This window comes from Apteryx mantelli, chromosome 8 (genome assembly GCF_036417845.1).
Source record: "Apteryx mantelli isolate bAptMan1 chromosome 8, bAptMan1.hap1, whole genome shotgun sequence".
NCBI lineage: Eukaryota > Metazoa > Chordata > Aves > Apterygiformes > Apterygidae > Apteryx > Apteryx mantelli.
In genome coordinates, this window is record NC_089985.1 from 30,418,485 (window position 1) to 30,436,035 (window position 17,551).

A 17,551-nucleotide genomic window follows, 5' to 3' on the forward strand; every position below is an offset into this window, starting at 1 on the left:
ATCTGTTCTTCCACTCAAGAGTCAGAATATCGCATGTACAGAACACTTTACTGGATAGGACAGCTTTAAAGAGAAATTGCTTTGTATTAGCAGGGCTGTCAGTTATGTCATCATGACTTAAGCTGTCTCCTTTGAAAGTGCCAGAGCTCAGGGTGACAGTAGGAACTTCCATGGCTTCACGCTGACCTCAGAAGCTGCAGATTTTAATGGGAGGAGAAAGAGATGCGGCATCCAGGCAAAAAAAGGATGATCTCTGCATTGCCCAGTCAGCATAGCAAATTGAAACCAAACGTTGCAGTTTCACTAAATGAACTGCCACTGTCCCCCATGTCTCCGTGGCTCTGGAAGTGGTGTCTGGGAATGCTCACTGACTGCATTCCTGGCCTTGCGAACACATCTGTGCATGTCCTGCTGCCTGTATTGTTTGCTTCAGTTCTTGTTCAGCAGAGTTATAGCCCAGGGGAAGCTGCTACCCTAGAAATGTCACAGCAAGCTCTCTCGGTTTGTTTTAGGGCACCACAGTTGGACATTCCAGCTCAGCTGTCAGAAATGATTTCATATTCCTCCAAGACGCTGATGCTTGGTAGATATCCATGAGAAAGGAATAAGAAATGCTGAACTGTGATCTGAAAACAAATTGAACTTTCCCTCTTGGGTGTCAGATGCAGCACATACACCCCATAACGGGATAATTTCCCCTGTCGCAGGAGCATAGTGATCCTGGAAACACTGTGGTCAGGGATGTTCACATTCGCATCTTTTAATGTCCCTGCAACCTCCCTGCGTTGGGTTCTGCCAAGGCCTCCCACAGCCTCTGGCCGGCAGAGCTTGGCAGGAGGGTCCCTCTGGTTCTCAGGGAGGATCGTGCTTTTTGCTCAGACTTCCATTAGCGTGTGTGGGCAGGTGCTTTGCTAGGGCAGGAAAGCCCTATGGCTTGTCCAAGGTCACTGTACTAAGTGAATTGGATTACAGCGTAGGCTGCTCCAGCCAGAAGGTGGTAACTATTCAAGCGCAGCCCCCTCCGTTCTTATACCTTGAGCTGGCCTCACAGTGCTAAAATGCTCCGTTCCTCCTTTCTCCATTTTATTTAATTATCTACAATTAAGAAGGACATCTGGGAAAAATAATGAATTGCCCTGCGGCTTAAAAACTGTGCTTACCTGCTGGGTAGCTGTTTCTTCCCATCTAGTTGGTTGAAACAGCAATATTCATTATGTCTGCATGTCAGCTATCCATCCCTAATTATCTAATCCTGATTATTTCTTGGTATGTTGAGAATTGGGGCACATGGGGCTTCCAAACCCCTGGATTTTTCCCAGTAGTGGAGAGCGGCGGGGAGACCCGCACTAAAGGTGCTAGAATGGAGCCCAGGTCCTTCACTCGGGTACTTTGCACCCACATGGCAGCAGTATCCTCTGCAGGGAGCGCTTTCTGGGAGCAACGGAGAGGCTAATTTTTTAGCATTGACATTTTTGTCACAGTCAATGCAAGAGCAAAAAGTAATAAGGATGTAATTTTTCCAAATGGTAAATAGGGTATAAATACATTTTTAAAAGGGCCTCACCTTGCAAGAAAATTGATATTTTCAGGGCAGTGTAATTTTTCATTTTATTATCAAAAAGCATTCAGCTAGCCGTGCATGAAATACAGTCCCCAGAGCTGTCACCATCCCCACAGGCCCCTTTATCTGGCTGAGTTCAGTGACTGCTGTCTTCAAGCTCTGGGTTATTGTTTTAGGATGGTGCTTTTCCCCCTCATTAACCTCTTGCTGTCACAGTGGAAGTGCGCATGTGTGCTCCGGCTGGCAGCGGGTACGCAGGGCTTGCTGCGAGGCAGGCTTGGCACCTCATCGCACTACCTGGGGCTGCTGGCCTCTGTCTAAGCAGGGTAGGTGGATGAGGGGGAGCTGACAGGAGGTGCTACACAGTGACAGGGCGCAGAGAGGGACGCCCTGAGCTGCAGGCGGCTGGAGGCTGGGAAAGTACATGTGAGGAATACCATACCTGCTCACCATATTATATTCCTATACTCCTGTTATATGCCTATTGCTATTCTTATACTCCTCCTTGCTCTCCTGCTGCTGTCCGTTGCTGGAGGCAAGAGAAAGGGCGAGATGGACCTGGGATCTGCCCCAGCACAGCTGTTCTTAGCCGGGGTGCTCCCTTGTATCACAGCCCTGTTCTCTCACATTGAGAGCAACAGCGGTGCTTAGATGTTTGGAAAGGGTGGGGAATATGGTCACACTGGAAACTCCAATATGACCTTCCAGGCAGGCAGAGGGAAGTTGTGTTGGCTGGCAGGGCCATCCTCGCGATGAGGCAGAGGGAAGGTAGCAAAGGAGTGAGAATTAGCTGGCAGTGGTCACATGGTGCCTGCTGTTAAGTGTCCGTCCCGTGTGTGTTACAGTGCCCAGTGCCCCACCGCGAAAGGTGGAGGTAGAGTCTGTGAATTCGACTGCCATCCGGGTCAGCTGGAAGCTGCCCATCTCCAACAAGCAGCACGGGCAGATCCGGGGATACCAGGTCACGTACGTGAAGCTGGAGAACAACGAGCCTAGAGGGCAGCCCGTGATCAAGGACGTCATGCTATCGGAAGCTCAGGTACAGCGGGGGGACCGCGGGCATGGTGGGTTGCCTCTCCACTGAGGGCTGGGCTGGCTGGTCCAAGTATTTCTTTTCTGCCCCTTGCTGCTCCATCAGGGCTCGGAGGAGTGTGGGACACAGCCAAGGCCCTGCCTGAGCAAGGGGGACCATTTATCCCCAAACAACACTGTGGCTTACAAACTGGCAGAAAGTTTAATCAGGAGAGGATTGCTGTAGGAAAGGTGATATGTCAGATGATGTTCCTCTCTTATCCCTTCTCCCACATGTACTCCTCACCACCTGCCCCATCCCTTGCAGAGTGCAGGGGGAGCAAGCCCTTGCCTGGCAGGGATTTCTCTTTGGGGCTCCTGGTGCACTTGCCAGGAGGGAGTGGGACCTGGCACCTTCTCCTTATGTTTTGCCAGGCAGGTTATAACCCTTTGGAGAGTTTTAAACAAGCTTTTGCATCTGCTTCCTTTGTGCTGCTGGCTGCGTTGAGGGTGAAGCCTGTTGCTCAGCAGAGCCCCCAGGGTGCCGCCTGTTTGCGGGGAGCGCGGGAGGCTGCCTGCCCTCGGGGGCCCAGCGCCGGGCGATGCCGCAGCCCTCCAGACAGGGCAGCCTTCTTGTAGCTCGGCAAAGCCTCTTCTCAGTTCTGCTTTTGCAAGGCAGAGACTTGACCTTGCGTTTGCCTCTCAAAGCCCTACTGTAGGTGAAGCTAACCGAGTCTGTGAAAAAACGAACAAAAAAGGCATGCAGTGCAGGTCCACGCTGCCTGTAAATGACTTTCCCCTCTGCAATCCAGATGCTACCCCAATGTGCTCATGCTTTGTGCGCTCTCCTGGATACCTCGCCGGCTGTGAGCTGAGCCCTGCTCCCACATGGTGCTCCAGGCAGGCTTATGGGCTCTGCTCAGCCCAGAAGAGGGTAGTTGCCTCCTCTTGGGTGACTTTCCCAGGGTCAAGAGAAGTTTTTCTTGCCACTTCTTTGATGAGATAAAACTCTTCTTTGGCGCAAGGGTCTTTCGTCCTGGATGACCCGTGCTGTTCTCAACAAAGATAATCGTATAAATGAAGTACAGGATCTGCTGGTGTTGGAAGCGACGAGTAATCGATTCAGAGCTGGCCTGCTTGAATGATGCCCAATATAAATACTGGAGAGCTGCAACGATTAATTGATCTGTCTCCTGAACACAGCTGTGAATCATTTATATGTTTGTCAGTGGGGAGTGCAGTGCACAGGGGCGGCTTTCCTCCCCATTCATATTCTGAAGGCTAAAACTCAGTAATAATGTGGAAGGGGAAAACTTTAAAGAGAGAAAATGCTTTGAGGGTCCTTGCAGTGTTATCTGGGGCACATCTCTGTTGATGTTTCAGATGTTGCTTTATTTTAATCTCTAGAAGAGCTACTTACTGCCCTTTTCTTATTTCAGGAGGATATAATCTTCCATGTTGTTTGAACAATTGATGCTGTATTGTTTAGCTGAAGTTTGGAGTTAATGGTTTGGTCCCAAGTGTAGGTGGGCGAAGTTGGCAATGTTGTTCTTGTTGGTGTTTTCAAATATTTTATGCTTGCCCAGCCGGTTCTGCTTTCACTCCTTACTCATACATTTCAGAGAGAGAAACCCCATGCTAATGTGCAGGAATGAGGATACCAGAGCCAGAAACTTTCCAGGAGGTGTGGGATTTTGCATTATTTTGAATATGTGCAGTTGTGATCAAGAAGGCAAGTTGCTTGAAGTTTCCTGGCTTGTCAGACCACTTCCCAGTCTTTCATATTTGGTGAATTTATGTGGGAAAGTTCTTGATTGCTATGCTTTTTTTTTTTTTTTCTGGCATGTATCATGCTGAGCTCATCTGCTGTAGTTCCTGGATAGAAGTGAAGACCGTAGGATCGTTGTAGAGGAGTGACTACTCTGAAAGAGTCATGTCGCTTTTGGGATAAACTAATGATGACCCTGCAGGGAAGAGGTTTCACTGACTTGGCAGAAGAGATCTTTATTTCCCCAAAGAGTGAGAAGCCAGGCATGACCTCTGCTTGTGATGAAATGCATGTGTTCCACAAGCTGAAGGACCCTGTGAGAGCTGCCATCGCTCAGTACAGCAGTGCGTGTCTTTGCAAACAGCCAGATCAAACTTTAACAAGTAGTCTGAGAAGAGTTATTTTCTGTGGAAGAAAACAAAAAGATTCACTGGAACACCTGTCCCTGAAGGTCACAGGATGGAGATAGCCAGAATATAGCCCCATCAGTCCTGTTCAGCACTCGTAAACATTCATAAACATTTATACTGGTGCACAAGGAGAGAATTAAACTGATTGAAAATCTGGGGTCAGAGCAGAAATTCTTCTCCGGGCATGTAGGCAGAGCCCCTCCTCCTGCCCAGACGGGCTGTCTGCTGATTTTGAGTAGGTATGTACCACATAATCTGTTTCCTGCAGATGGTATGAAGACTGTGGTATTAAAGCTGACTCATGATTTTTGCTGATTGAAGATGAGAAATATAGAGCGAGTAAACAAAGATGAAAGGAAGAAGAAAAGGGAATGGAGATGTTAGCTATGCAGATAATACAGATTCTAAGGTTTTAAAACCATTTGAGCAGAAAGGACTAAAACATCAGCAGTGATGCGGGGACCTTGGCACTGGAGAGATCACATTTTATTTGCAGCCTCCTGTCTAGGGAGAATAATCAGTTGTTAGGAAGGTCCTGCAGTGGAGCTGAGACCTCTCCCTCCTCTCCATGGCTATGCCTGTGACTGATTACCTTCATCAGGCTCCTCTGTACTTTCCAGTCTGAGCTCTCATCTCCTACTAACAGACTGACAGAAAAGCGAATGCAACTCCTGCAAGGTGTGGCAGAGCGCCCAGTATCACCGCCAGTGTGATGCTGCGGAGGTCGGTCAGATACCCAAAGCACCTCCCACGGTCCCTGCCGGTGGTGGTGGTGGGCGATGGCAGAGGGTTCATGGGTCTCCTTTCTCTCTTGCCATTGGCAGTGCAGGGTCCTTGTACTGAGAGACCCTGTGAAAGGAGTAGAGGTGGCCAGCACTGTCTCTCAGTTGTGCCCCTCATCTCTTGTACAAGAGCTGGCCAGCCCCCAAGGGAGTGGGGTGACAGGATGCTGTGGGGTACAGCAGGCACCCACCTGCTGTCCCTTGTTCTCTGTAAGCCAGGGGCAGCCCCAGCTTGTAACCAGCAGCAGTTGGCTTAATCCCCTCCATCCCTTCCCCGGGTAGCAATCCAAAGTGCCCTGCAGAGGTCAGTGGCGAGCAGCGCCAGGCAGCCGTGCCGAATCTGGAGCACGGGGTGCAAAGGAGGCAGCCAGGCTGGGAGAGGACAGGCCTTGCCGTTTGGGTTCCTGTGCAAGCGCAGCTCTCCTCTGCTCTTGCCTGAGACAGGGAGCAAGACCCTGTGTGGATCTGCTGGCCCATTCTGTCCTCCTTCCAGCATGCCAGTCTTTGGCCTGGACTGGGACATCAGGGGGCCTCCTCCCAACATTACCATGTGGTCTGAACAACTGCTCCTGCCCTCAACTATCCGGCATATCTGCCAAGGAGCCAACCATGCTCATCGCTCTGGGAATGTGACGTGGGTGAGTCTTGCTGTACAGCACGAGGTCATGCTGCGTGGAGCAGACTCCTGCCACCTTCTGCTCTGCAAACTGAGCTGTAGAAGTGGAGAGGTGTGCTGCCCACAAGAAGGGCTTCAGGCTCACAGGAATTCTGTTTGGTCTTTGCAGCCAGCATTTCTCCATCCAGCATGCAGATTATTTGAATGCCTGTCCATCAGCTTGCTCCAGAAGGGCAGGGAGGATTAACAGCAAACACTTGAAGCTGTTGAATTGAGATCAAAGGAGACAGAGAAGCAGAGACCCCTATTCTCTCTGGGCAGTGCCCACTCCAGGCATAGGAACATACAGGAATTTACAGCCTCCCTCTTTGCTGGGTGATGGTCAGGGAGCTTACCTGAATCCTGCTTGGAACAATTCCTCCTGCATGTACTCGTTTAGGTTGGAGTTTGGTGTGGAGGTGAGATGCACCCCACTTCACAGATGGAACAAAACTGAAAGGCATCAGCCAAGAGGCGTTTCAGCAATGGATGAAGGTGAAGTTCTGGGGCCCTCAAACCTCTCTGCATCCCACAAGCTGAGAGAACTGTGTGTGTATTTGGAGTTTCACTGCTGCTCCATAGTCACTGGAGCTGAGAGGAAAAGGATCTGCAAGAAAACCCCCAAATCCAGTTTCCACAGCTGGGGCTGTTTGGGAGGACTTGAGTCTGTCTTTTGCAAGAGCTGTGGCCAGGGAAAAGAGCCATTCCCTCATGAGACGTGACTACACTGTGTGGTGTTGAAGTGTAAAATGAAACGTAAAGGCATTGCAGCTGCCATAAATACACACTGTTAGCTTTAGCACTTCCCCGTGCCATCTTGCCTCATGCACACAGCACTGTCCGAATTCTTTTTATGACAGCTACTGGGCCTTTCAGATCAATTTATCTTACTGACCAACCTTAAACACTTAAGAAGCAATTGAGCTAGTTTAGGAAGGAAATGTTTTCATCTGCAGATGGTATTTTCATAATGAAACTGAATTTATATCAGGGTATTTTTCCAGGTCTAGCTTCTCACTGTGATTCCTACAACAGAGATCTCAAGAGGTTTCTTTGAACCCTGATCTGATACAAGATTCAAGTCCACTGAAAATGTAAGAGCAAATGTAGTCTGAACATTAAACATCTGCGCTAAAACCTTAGTGGATGATAAACACCCTACCATGGTGTGAGAGGCACTAGCCTTCTGAGCCCAGGTCTGCTCAGCTGTTCGTTACAATGGGATATCAGCTTCTGCTCCTGCAGCCACCCTTCATCATCATCTGGGCAGCTTGCACAAGGTTTGGGGTGGTGCTGTCCACATGGCCCCCATCCACCAGGGATGTGGTGTGGGAATGGAAGTGAACTCCTGGAAGAAAATGCTGCCAGGCCTGTTATCCTTTCTGTAGCAAGACTTTTGTCAGGCTTTAGATCAGTAGGGCAGAGCGCACGGCTGTTGACCACAGCATGGGCTGGCTGGTGCAGGTAGGACACAAACTGGGGAGAAGGGAATGACATGGGTTGAGCTGAGCGCACAGCAGTGGAGATAACACCCAGGAGTGTGTAAAGAGGTAGTGACCACAATACTTAGAGCCTTGGCTTTATATGAAGACTCTAGGGACAACTTGATCTCTTCACTAAAATTAAATTTTAAGATGGTTTAGGGGGCTAATTCTACAGCAATCTAATGGCATCAAATAAGTGAACTATAATAAAATCTTAGAGGAACATGTCTCCAGTAGTTGATTCTCTCTGAATTTAGCGGTTAAAATAGTAAATATTTTGAAGATATGCCATGTATTTTACTGCTGAGGAATATACTTAGCCCCTGTGATAATGTTCAGGCTGTGAAAGCCGCCTCAAATTGCCTGGGTACAAAAGACAACTTGTAGCTTTAATATTATTCAGTACTTCCACAGCATCTGCAGGTTCCCAGGCACTTTGCCAGCATTTGCTGGGCTTCACAGTGTCCTGAGGAAGCTGGTATCTGAGCACCATCTCGCAGCTGGCAGCACAGGCTCAGAAGCTAAGCTTGCCAAGGCTCACACTGACAGGCAGGAGCAGTAATACTTATCTTCCACTTTCATCTCTGTGCTTGAACCTGTTGACCAGTGCTTCCTCCAGGCAGATTTAGTAACCTGAGAAGTAATGCATCACCTTGGCTGAGAGAGTTTGCTTTGGTATCTGCAAACTTCCCCTTTGTGCATCGTCCATGAAGAACCCTGTTACTGGCATGCATGGTAACAGCCAAGCTCTGCTGAAGTCTCACCACCCCAATGCAATTTTGTTGCCTTAGAACCCTAAATTCCTTCAGCAGGGATCAGAAGCTAGCATGGTCCCTCTCTAGAATTGTAACTGAGCTGCCGTGGCTGGCATCCCCCATGATCTTTTACTGGGAACATTTTTGTGTAGGTCTTACTTGCCAGGGCTGCTCTCGCCAAATGAGTGCTTGTGTTTGTCATCTTGCTGTTGTGTAGTTGGAAGTGAGAAGCTATTTCCTCAGTATATCCACCAGTTGTAACCCTCATTCCAAGCAGTGCAGCACTGTTTGAGTGGAACAGCTTAGCATCTCTGTACAAGGTCCTGGCCTCTCTTGCATGGTGTTTCCAAGAGATGGCACTTGCTTCTCAGTTTTCTGAGGTCCCCAAAGCACTTTCTCACACATGGTATGGGAAGGAGAAGCTCTGTAAATGTCATATCAGTGCTTCCATTCAGACAAACCTCTCTGGGTCTGGAGTGTTGATATCTTCAGTTCTCAGCAAGAGATGGTGGCTGGAGGATCACTAGGAGAGTAGAGATTAGGCCGCGAACTCTGTTGCGAATGCTGTTTCTAGCAGGGCAGCAGTAGAGAGCACCTAATGAAGATGCTGCCTGGGCAGCCGCTGCTGCTGAGCACGTGTACGCAGCCCAGCAGTGTCAGCACCAGGCTCATGTCTGTGCAAGCTTTCCCTTTCTTGCTCTTGCTCATGGAACAGGCAGAAAAGTGTGAACAAAGCCAGATAGGGGAAGGACTGCAAAGTTAGCAGGTGGTGACCTCTCCATCCGTGTGAGAGGGAAGCTCTTTGCCCCTGCTTGTGTGAATGATCGCAGACCTACTGCGCAGGCTAGCAGCATGTAGAAAATTGCTCTGTATCCCATTTCTTCCCTTGGTACAGCCTGTGCTAAGTGACCTTCTGTGCATAAGTGTTATAATCCCCCCCACCCAGTCCTGCTAACCCCGCTGTTGTCGTTGTCACCCCCTTCCTACATGTTGCCCCTTAAATTTCTGTGTCTCCATTTTTCTCTCCTCCTTCCTTTCTCCCCCATCAGTGGAGAGCTGAGGACTCCGTCGACCATGTAAGTACCACTTGTGTGTGTTCCAGGTTGGAAAAGAGGGGTTTGGTAAATCGATTTGTGAATTTTGTAGACATAGTGCTGTCAAAACATCCCTTTCACTCCCTTAATGAGGCTGGAGAGTTACATTGTGGAACCTTCCACAAGCAGCAAATCCAGAGAAAATTGGCATTTAGATTGCTACTAAATGCAGAAAAGCAATTGACATTTCCTATAATCTGTATTTCCAGCTTGTTGCAGTGCAGTTGTAGGCAGGCTCAAGTGATCAACTCAGGAGGTGCATCCTACCTTCCACAGTAGTTGGTCCACCGAGTTACACAGTAAAATTAGATATATAATCTTTAAACCTCATTGATCCTAGTCATGAAAAATAACCTACACTCTCAACCGTGACCTTTGGCTGAAACACAGATAGTAATAAGAAAACAATCACATTTAAACAGTTAAATCCAATTTCTGCCACATAATTTTGAAATATAAATTCAGAGGAACAAACTAGAAAATGACCTTTTTAGAGTCAGCAATTCAATTGCATGCCCTACTGTGAGCTTCCCTGGCACGATGCGTTTCTCCTCCTGCTTTGCAGTCTCGCTCGGAGTGGCTTTGTCGTGACAGCACTGTGTTTACATTATGCAATCAGACCTTCTTTCATCCATCCGTTGTCTCTCTTCCCTCCTCCCGGCTCACTCGCTTTGCTCCCGGTGGCATGCTTTTGCGTGAGAATTTCTCTTTGCATGGATTTGGGAGGAGTGAATTCTCTTGGGATGTTCAGAGTCTGCAGGTTTTGTGTGAGTGCTTCCCCTGCGGGTCCATTGGCACCGATCGGACTGCGCGTCCACTCACCCACACACATGATCTGCTGCAGGGGCGGAGGTGGGATTGGACTCTGGTTCACACGGTGATTTTGGCGGGGTTCTTGTTGGTGCTTGTTGATTTTTCCCTGGGCTGGCTGGTTACGCAATGGTAACGGTGATTTTGATGAGTAAGCCTGGGCAGGTAACCTGAACCAGCAGCACCGACTGGAAATCAGCAGCATTACTGGTGTGGGTGTTTGTGTGAGCGAGTGATGGGAGACTGGCTGTGCTGGAGAGCAACCACAGAGGCCCCCTTGCACCTCCCCAGCTGGCAGGGACCCCCTGTCCCGGGCAGATATCAGACCTCAGGAGCAGTCTCTGAAAGTGCTGCCTGTCCTCAGCCATCCAAGCTCACACCCAGTTCCTCTCCTCTCCAGCACCATCTCTGCTCTTGTCCTTGTCCTAAAGGGTAGATATGCAGGAATGTTTCATCTGTATTTACCTGCTGTCCCCTCGCCCCCAGGAGCCCTCGGAGCCTCCTCCTAGCAGCTTTCCCTGTCCCTTCTCCAGCTCCCTTGTCTCTTACTTCCTGGTCTGATGCGTTGTTAGTGCTAACGGCCCCCAGTCCCTTTCACAGCACCCACAGACGAGCACGCTAAGGGGGTAGCTGCCCCAACCCCACAGAGAGGTGCTGGGAGCTGCTCTGCCCCCCACGCTCATGCCCTGGGCAGGCCTGGCCAGCTGGGGCTCAGCAGGAGTCATGTGGCTGCTGGAGGCCGGGAGGGAGGAGCGAGGCTCCCCGCTTTGATCTCAAATTAAATGAGGAGCTGTGCCCTCCTCCTGCCCAGAGGAAGTCAGGGCATGCAAGGGTGTTAGCTCCCTGGCCCGGGACCACCCTCCCACCCAGACCTCCCACAGCGCAGGGTTTTCCCTCCAGGTCTTGCCAACGCCTTGTGCTGACCTGGGCCCTGACTCGATGCCTGGCGGGAAGGGCGAAAAGCGCTGCGATGCCTGCACGTGCCCTGCCACTGGGACCCCCACCTCGCACGTGGCTGCCACAGCAAGCTGCAGGCTCCTGGGAGGAAATCATGAACTCCCGGTGTTCTGCTGTAAGAGTCAACTCAGCTTCAGGCCAGGCTTTAAAAATTCCCAAATTAGCCCCCGAGAGGTTTCTGCAGCTGGCTTTTGCTCTGGTTCACAGCTCTGACTGTGCTGCAGTCCTTACTCTTAGGTTTGCTGTGGCAGGTGGCTCTGTCCCCAGGGTGGTTCTGGCCTCGCACAGGACCATCTCCAGGGCAGATCTCCCTCTCAGCAGCATCCAGGGGAAAGGAGCATGGGGGTTCCTGGGGCAGCAGTGACTTCTCTGCCCCTTCCCAGCCCCTCTGGCGAGAGCTGCTGATGCACACTGCTGGTGGGTTGAAATTAGGCAAATGTTGGAACGACGGTGGTTGTCATTTGCTAGCTCTCTGCGAGAGCCAGCTTGGCGAGACCTGTGAGGCTGGGTATGATGCATGAGTGTGAGCCAGTGTGTCGGTGTGTTGCTGTTGGAGACATTGACCCCAGGGCCCTCTTTCTGCTCACTGTGGTAACGGGTGTTTGCTGTTCTCATTTGCCTTCTCTCCACCTTGTGGATGCGCTCCCAGGAGACAGTCATTGGAGGCCTGCTGCCAGAAACCACCTACTCAGTCACTGTTGCTGCCTACACCACCAAAGGAGACGGTGCCCGCAGCAAGCCGAAAGTCATCACCACCACAGGGGCAGGTGAGTGTGGGGAGCAGACACCGCAGCCTCTTATGGATGGTGATAAAAACTCCCAAGAGGTGCATGGGGAGTATGGCCAAGGCAGTGACGCAGGAGGAAATGATGGGGTTGAAGGTGCTGCAGAGGTATATACTCTTGTGATCTCCAGTCCTTACTTACAGGCTTTTGCCGCTGGATCACCTGAGCAAAGTGCAGCTAAGAGATGGACAGACACCGCCAGGGCCCGTGAGAGAGCAATAAAACTCTTTGGTCTGAGCTCATCTGCATAGTTCACAGACCTGGGAAGAGGAAGCCTGCAAGTCCAGGCCTTCCCTCAGCTTTGGAGTCAAGGCCTTTCCTCACGTTGTTTCCTGGCACAGCAGGGTTAAGCATGTACCATTTCTTGCTTCGTGGGTGACTGTAGTACTGCCTGGGATGGCCCTCCTGGCCCTGGAGGGTCCCTCGGAGGCACTTCTAAGCTCCCTCACAGCTGCTGTTCCTGCTGCCTCCCCAGGCATACATAGCTGAGCTTGGCTGCTCCTAGAGCCATGGTAAAATCTGGAATGCAACAAATCCTGCCATAGAAGTGCTGCAGACACGATCCAACTACTAGGTCCCGGTGATCCCAGCCAGTCTGGTTCTGCTATCTCAATAGATACTTGTACCCTGTGCCTAGTGCAACACAGGAGCCTCGGCCAGGAGCAGGGCACCCAGGAGTTCATCAGGTGCTTACTCTGGATGTGGTCAAAGTTGTCTTTGGAGCTGGCACCAACTAGTTGTCATTGTCTTGTCCTCGATTTTCCACTCACTAGACCTGTCCTACAAATGATAATCTTGCAGCTTCTCACAACAGCCGTAGGAACAGTATTTGTTGCTTGTTATTATGGGAATGCAGCTTGTGCAAACTGAGAGCGTTTGTTCCTGGTGCTTTAAGCAAGGAACAGCTTGCCGTCTCCTCTACGCTGCATATGGGGAGCTCCAGAGGTAGTTTCCACTGTCACAGTCTCAAATGCTGTCTCCCTTGTGCCTCGCCAGGATGTATGCTCTGTTCATCAAATTGCTACAGCTGTCCCATAAACAGGAAAAGCTTCCTAAACATCCCAGTGTTGCACCGTAAACCACAGCGGGTCTTCCCATGTTATGATACACATTTAAAGTTAATATTTTGAATCAGCTTTGAAAATAATCTGTCCCTTAACACTAGCTGCTGTTAGACAGTGTATTATGAGTGCAGGAAGGAAGGTATTGGCAGTGGAAATTTAATTGTATGCCTTAAATACCTGCAAAACCACCCCCAGAGCTGCCTTTGTACTGGCTCATCTGCAGGCTTGACCTCAAAGGGGAGTGTTGGTATCGCCCTCTGATGGCAAAATTGGGGCATAATTCTGTCCATTATGTTTTCTCTCATGCTCATCTGCGGGCTAATACGTTTCAAAAGTGTGCAAAGGTATTTAACTACATTTGGCTACAATCCCATTTGCTTTTTTGTATCAGTCGCCCCATCCCTTTGATTCTGAGTATCTTCCCTATCAGTTGATTTGTTTACAAATCTGAGCTGATGTGAAGTGAAGACGCATCCTTTTTTTAACTGAAGGAGATCAAGGTATTAAACCATCAATTTAAAGCCATCAGTTCCTGTGACGGCAACACTCCTTGACTTGTGCAGCATAAGCAAAAATCCTGTGGAACGCTTGTGTTCACCTCTCACATCGACACTGACATCATGAATCTGCTCATCAGCTAAACCAAAATGTATTCTCATTGCAAACAGCCCGCCCAGCTCTGCTTGCTGCCTCTGCAGATGGTAAAATTGCAAGGTCTCGGGATGAAATTTGTCTGCCTCCAGACAGATGCGGGTGCTGGACTTGGGCTTCTGTGTGTCTATGGTCGTTCGGTGCATCAGGGCCAGAGTGGCCTGGTGCTGTGCGCTAGCTGAATTGTCTGAAGAACACTGATTGGGAGGACGGGATTCAGATCATCTCTGAGATAAATGTGATGCGTTGAGGTACCTTAAACCTTTCCTGTAACAGGGTATGAATTTTGGGGCTGGATATGGCTGAATTTACTGCTTGTTTAGATGGCAGAACTTGGGAAAATGGCAGCCAAGAACTGGCTGGTTCCAGCTTCCCTCACCACCGGATTAGGGTCGGTCTGCCTCTATCCATGTGAGTTGTCTGTCGTCCTCTTCACCCTGTTGTCTGAACTCTCCCACTTTCCTCAATCCTCACGAACTGAGCAGCACGGAAGCTGTCCTTCTGCTCCCTCCTCCCAGGCTATAGATGGTCATTGTGTGTTTATGTTGCAGTCCCGGGGAAGCCCACCATGATGATTAGCACGACAGCCATGAACACAGCCCTCATCCAGTGGCACCCACCCAAGGAGATGGTAGGGGAGCTGCTGGGTTACCGGCTGCAGTACAGACGACTTGATGAAGAGAAGATGAACACAATAGACTTCGGGAAGAGAGACCATCACTACACTGTGACGAACCTGCACAAGGGGGCCACATACCTGTTCAAACTGTCTGCCAAGAACAGAGCTGGACCAGGAGAGGAGTTTGAGAAGGAGATCACTACTGCAGAAGACGTGCCAAGCGGCTTCCCACAGAACCTGCGCGTGGTGGGTCTCACCACTTCCACCACAGAGGTCGCATGGGAACCCCCAGTCTTAGCAGAAAGGAATGGCAGGATTGTCAACTACACAGTGGTGTACAGGGACATCAATAGCCAGCAGGACCTGGTTAACATCACCAAGGACACAAGTATCACTTTGATCAATTTGAAGCCTGATACCACTTACGACATCAAAGTGAGGGCCCGCACCAATAAGGGAGTTGGGCCGCTTAGCCCCAGCATCCAGTCCCGGACCATGCCTGTTGAGCAAGGTAAGTTCCCCTCTGACAAGCCCCACCAGCAAGCTCTGGCTCCAGGACAGGGACCTTTGCTTTGGTACCTGAGGCTCCACTCCCCTTTGCTCTGGCTAATGAGAACAGGTATTGTGTGACTCCCTAGTGTAAAACTAGTTCTGTGAGGGGAGGCTCAAAGGAGGTTTCCTTAAAATTGCCAGCTGGAGGGGTGTTGGTGGTAGCTTAATTGCCTTTGTCGCTTCACAGGCATGCTTTGCTGTTTTATCTGTACATGAAAGGCTCTTGCTTGAACTGGAGCAGACGGCTGGGTAGGATCATCTGCAGATCCAATACCTGAGCACCACTGTTCTTTGATCATAGCAAAGGGCCAAGAGAGTGTGAGTGCAGGGGGAGAGAGAGAGGAAGGCTGCAGTTCAGCCTACAACTTCCTTTCTGTGATGCTGGAAAGTACAGTCAAAAAGGGAAACTCCACTGGAGACTGGAGACTTGGTAAAAGGCTGCTGCTCTTTTCTCCTCATCTCTCACTTCCCTGCTGTAGCTGAACTCTCTGACCTCTGCTGCTGAGTTAGACAAAGAGAGACTTGGAGCTGAGCTGCTGCCTGGCTCCCTCCTGACTTGGCCTTACAGTGCTCAAAGATCTTGTTTTTCGTTTCAGTGTTTGCTAAGAACTTCCGCGTCAACGCCGTCATGAAAACGTCTGTGTTGCTGAGCTGGGAAGTGCCTGACTCCTATAAATCTGCAGTGCCTTTTAAGGTAAGGGTGGGATGCATGGGACAGAGAGCTGCTCCTCCTGTGGCACTTAGACCTGCCAGATGGTGTTTTCAGGCCATCAGACAAGAGGCCAGGATCATGCTGCTCACTGTCCTGGGGGTCTTTCTCCTGGACCTCAGATCTCCAAGCCCAGATTAAGTAGTTGCTCTTACTTGGAAGCACCAATGTATGAACCACGGCACACAGTAGAGCACACTGCTGCTTGCTTTCCCTCCCCTCACTCTTCTCATGCCAGTAGGTTTTGCAGTTTCAGTTGATTTATTTCTTTTTCTGTCTTTTGTGAAATAGCCAGCAAGCGTTTGCTGCTTGTGGTGACAAACTAATGAACAACGTTGGTACCAACAGGAACTGCCAAGCAGTGAAGGCATGTGCCAGGCAGAGCACAGTCTGAGAATGGGGTATTTCAGGGATCATCATATATATTTCCTGCTTCTCCAGCTAGAAACCTGTCTTGACCAAAGGAACTTTGCTAAGTACCCCCTCGTCCCTTGATAGTGCCCACCGAATTACTTGCACTGTGCCTTTTCCAGGAGGAATGGAAACTGGTCCAGGCACCCAAGTTATTGATGCCATGATGATCCCATGAGCTGTTGCTGTTGTTGTTCCTACAGTCCCAGTCAGGACTTAGTTCCCCCATCAGCTTTCTGGAATGTCTTGAGACCTGGGATTGTGTGGATGGGACTTCCCAATCAGGCTGGCTGTGGCAGCTCCATGGCAGTGGTTGCACAAGCTAGTCCTGATGCCTGTAAAGCTATAAATGTGATTTAATCACAAGAGATTACCAGGACAAAGTGATCTGAAAACCAGCCAATGAATCAAACTAAGAATGACTACATCTGCAACATGTCCTGTCTTAAACATCAGGATTGCTTGGATTAGTTGCTTCACAGCATCAGGGTAAATGCATAATCGCAGGGAGTGAAGGAGAGGAGCATCATCATCATTCCAGGTGTTTCAACTGTGAGCAGTACAAGATGTGTCAGTGCAGAGGGAACTCCCCATGAACTGCTAGTGCTGTCATTTCTCCAGCACAGTTCTGGATGTAGTGTCATCCACTAGGCCTTGGATAGCACTGATGACCCGATGTCTCCCCCCACCTTGCCAGTCCCCCAGTCTAGATCAGCGATGTGGGTAAAAGACTAGAGCATGGTGGAAATTTCTGCAGATCTCAGTGCAGCATCTTTCCCTTAGCAGGTGAGGCTAACACATCCTGTAGCCAAGCACAATCTTCTACCCAGTCTCAGCAGCTATCTGCTGCCTCTGCAGAGCTGGGTCAGGGAGGGGAGGAATGTGCCTTCCCTTCATCCTTGCACGTGGAGCACATGCCATGCCTAAAGAGCAAATGCAAGGCCTGCGTGACATAAGGGGGAGCCACAGCCGGGGGAATGGGGGGAACATCTCACATCAACTTGTGTGAGCAGCTCTCCTTCCTTGTTGCTAACTCTCCTTGCTTAAATCCTAAAGCTGAATTACCATGATCAATAGCAGAAACTTGTTAACATGCAGAGTTTAGCTGAAGCAGACAAGGCTTTTGTGAAGACCTTGTGGTATTCAAAGCTTTCCCAGGTGTAGGATGCATTAGGATCAGTGTTCAGACATCTGGCCGCGAGGAGCTTCACAATTCCTGTTATTTTGCTGTCTACTGAAGAACTCATCTGCTTCATCTTGCCTTATTCTGGTGGTACAAAGCCAACATCTCCCTCTGACGACGCGGCCCTAGAAAAGGACAGTGTGACCTTTGGAGCGTTACTAATGCATAAGGATGATGGGGAGCGAGGATGCAAAGGCATAATGCCGATGCCTTGTCTCTGCCTCATAGCTGCAACTGCTTACACAGACAGTGACTCAGGGTCTGCCCCTGCTGCGGGTTAACCCTGAGAT

General features: G+C 50.0%; 1 protein-coding gene across 6 annotated transcripts in view; it reads left to right on the top strand.

Moving 5' to 3' along the window:
* Positions 1-17,551, top strand: part of PTPRF (protein tyrosine phosphatase receptor type F) — a 398,429-nt gene that overhangs the window by 330,816 nt on the left and 50,062 nt on the right. For 4 of the 6 annotated variants that reach the window (XM_067301063.1, XM_067301066.1, XM_067301067.1 and 1 more), the window contains 5 exons: positions 2,407-2,600; positions 9,476-9,502; positions 11,937-12,054; positions 14,339-14,917; positions 15,555-15,652. In XM_067301063.1, the coding sequence (XP_067157164.1) occupies positions 2,407-2,600; positions 9,476-9,502; positions 11,937-12,054; positions 14,339-14,917; positions 15,555-15,652 (1,016 nt within the window). The remainder of the gene's footprint in view (positions 1-2,406; positions 2,601-9,475; positions 9,503-11,936; positions 12,055-14,338; positions 14,918-15,554; positions 15,653-17,551) is intronic. The other 2 variants (XM_067301065.1, XM_067301068.1) reach the window with 1 other exon arrangement.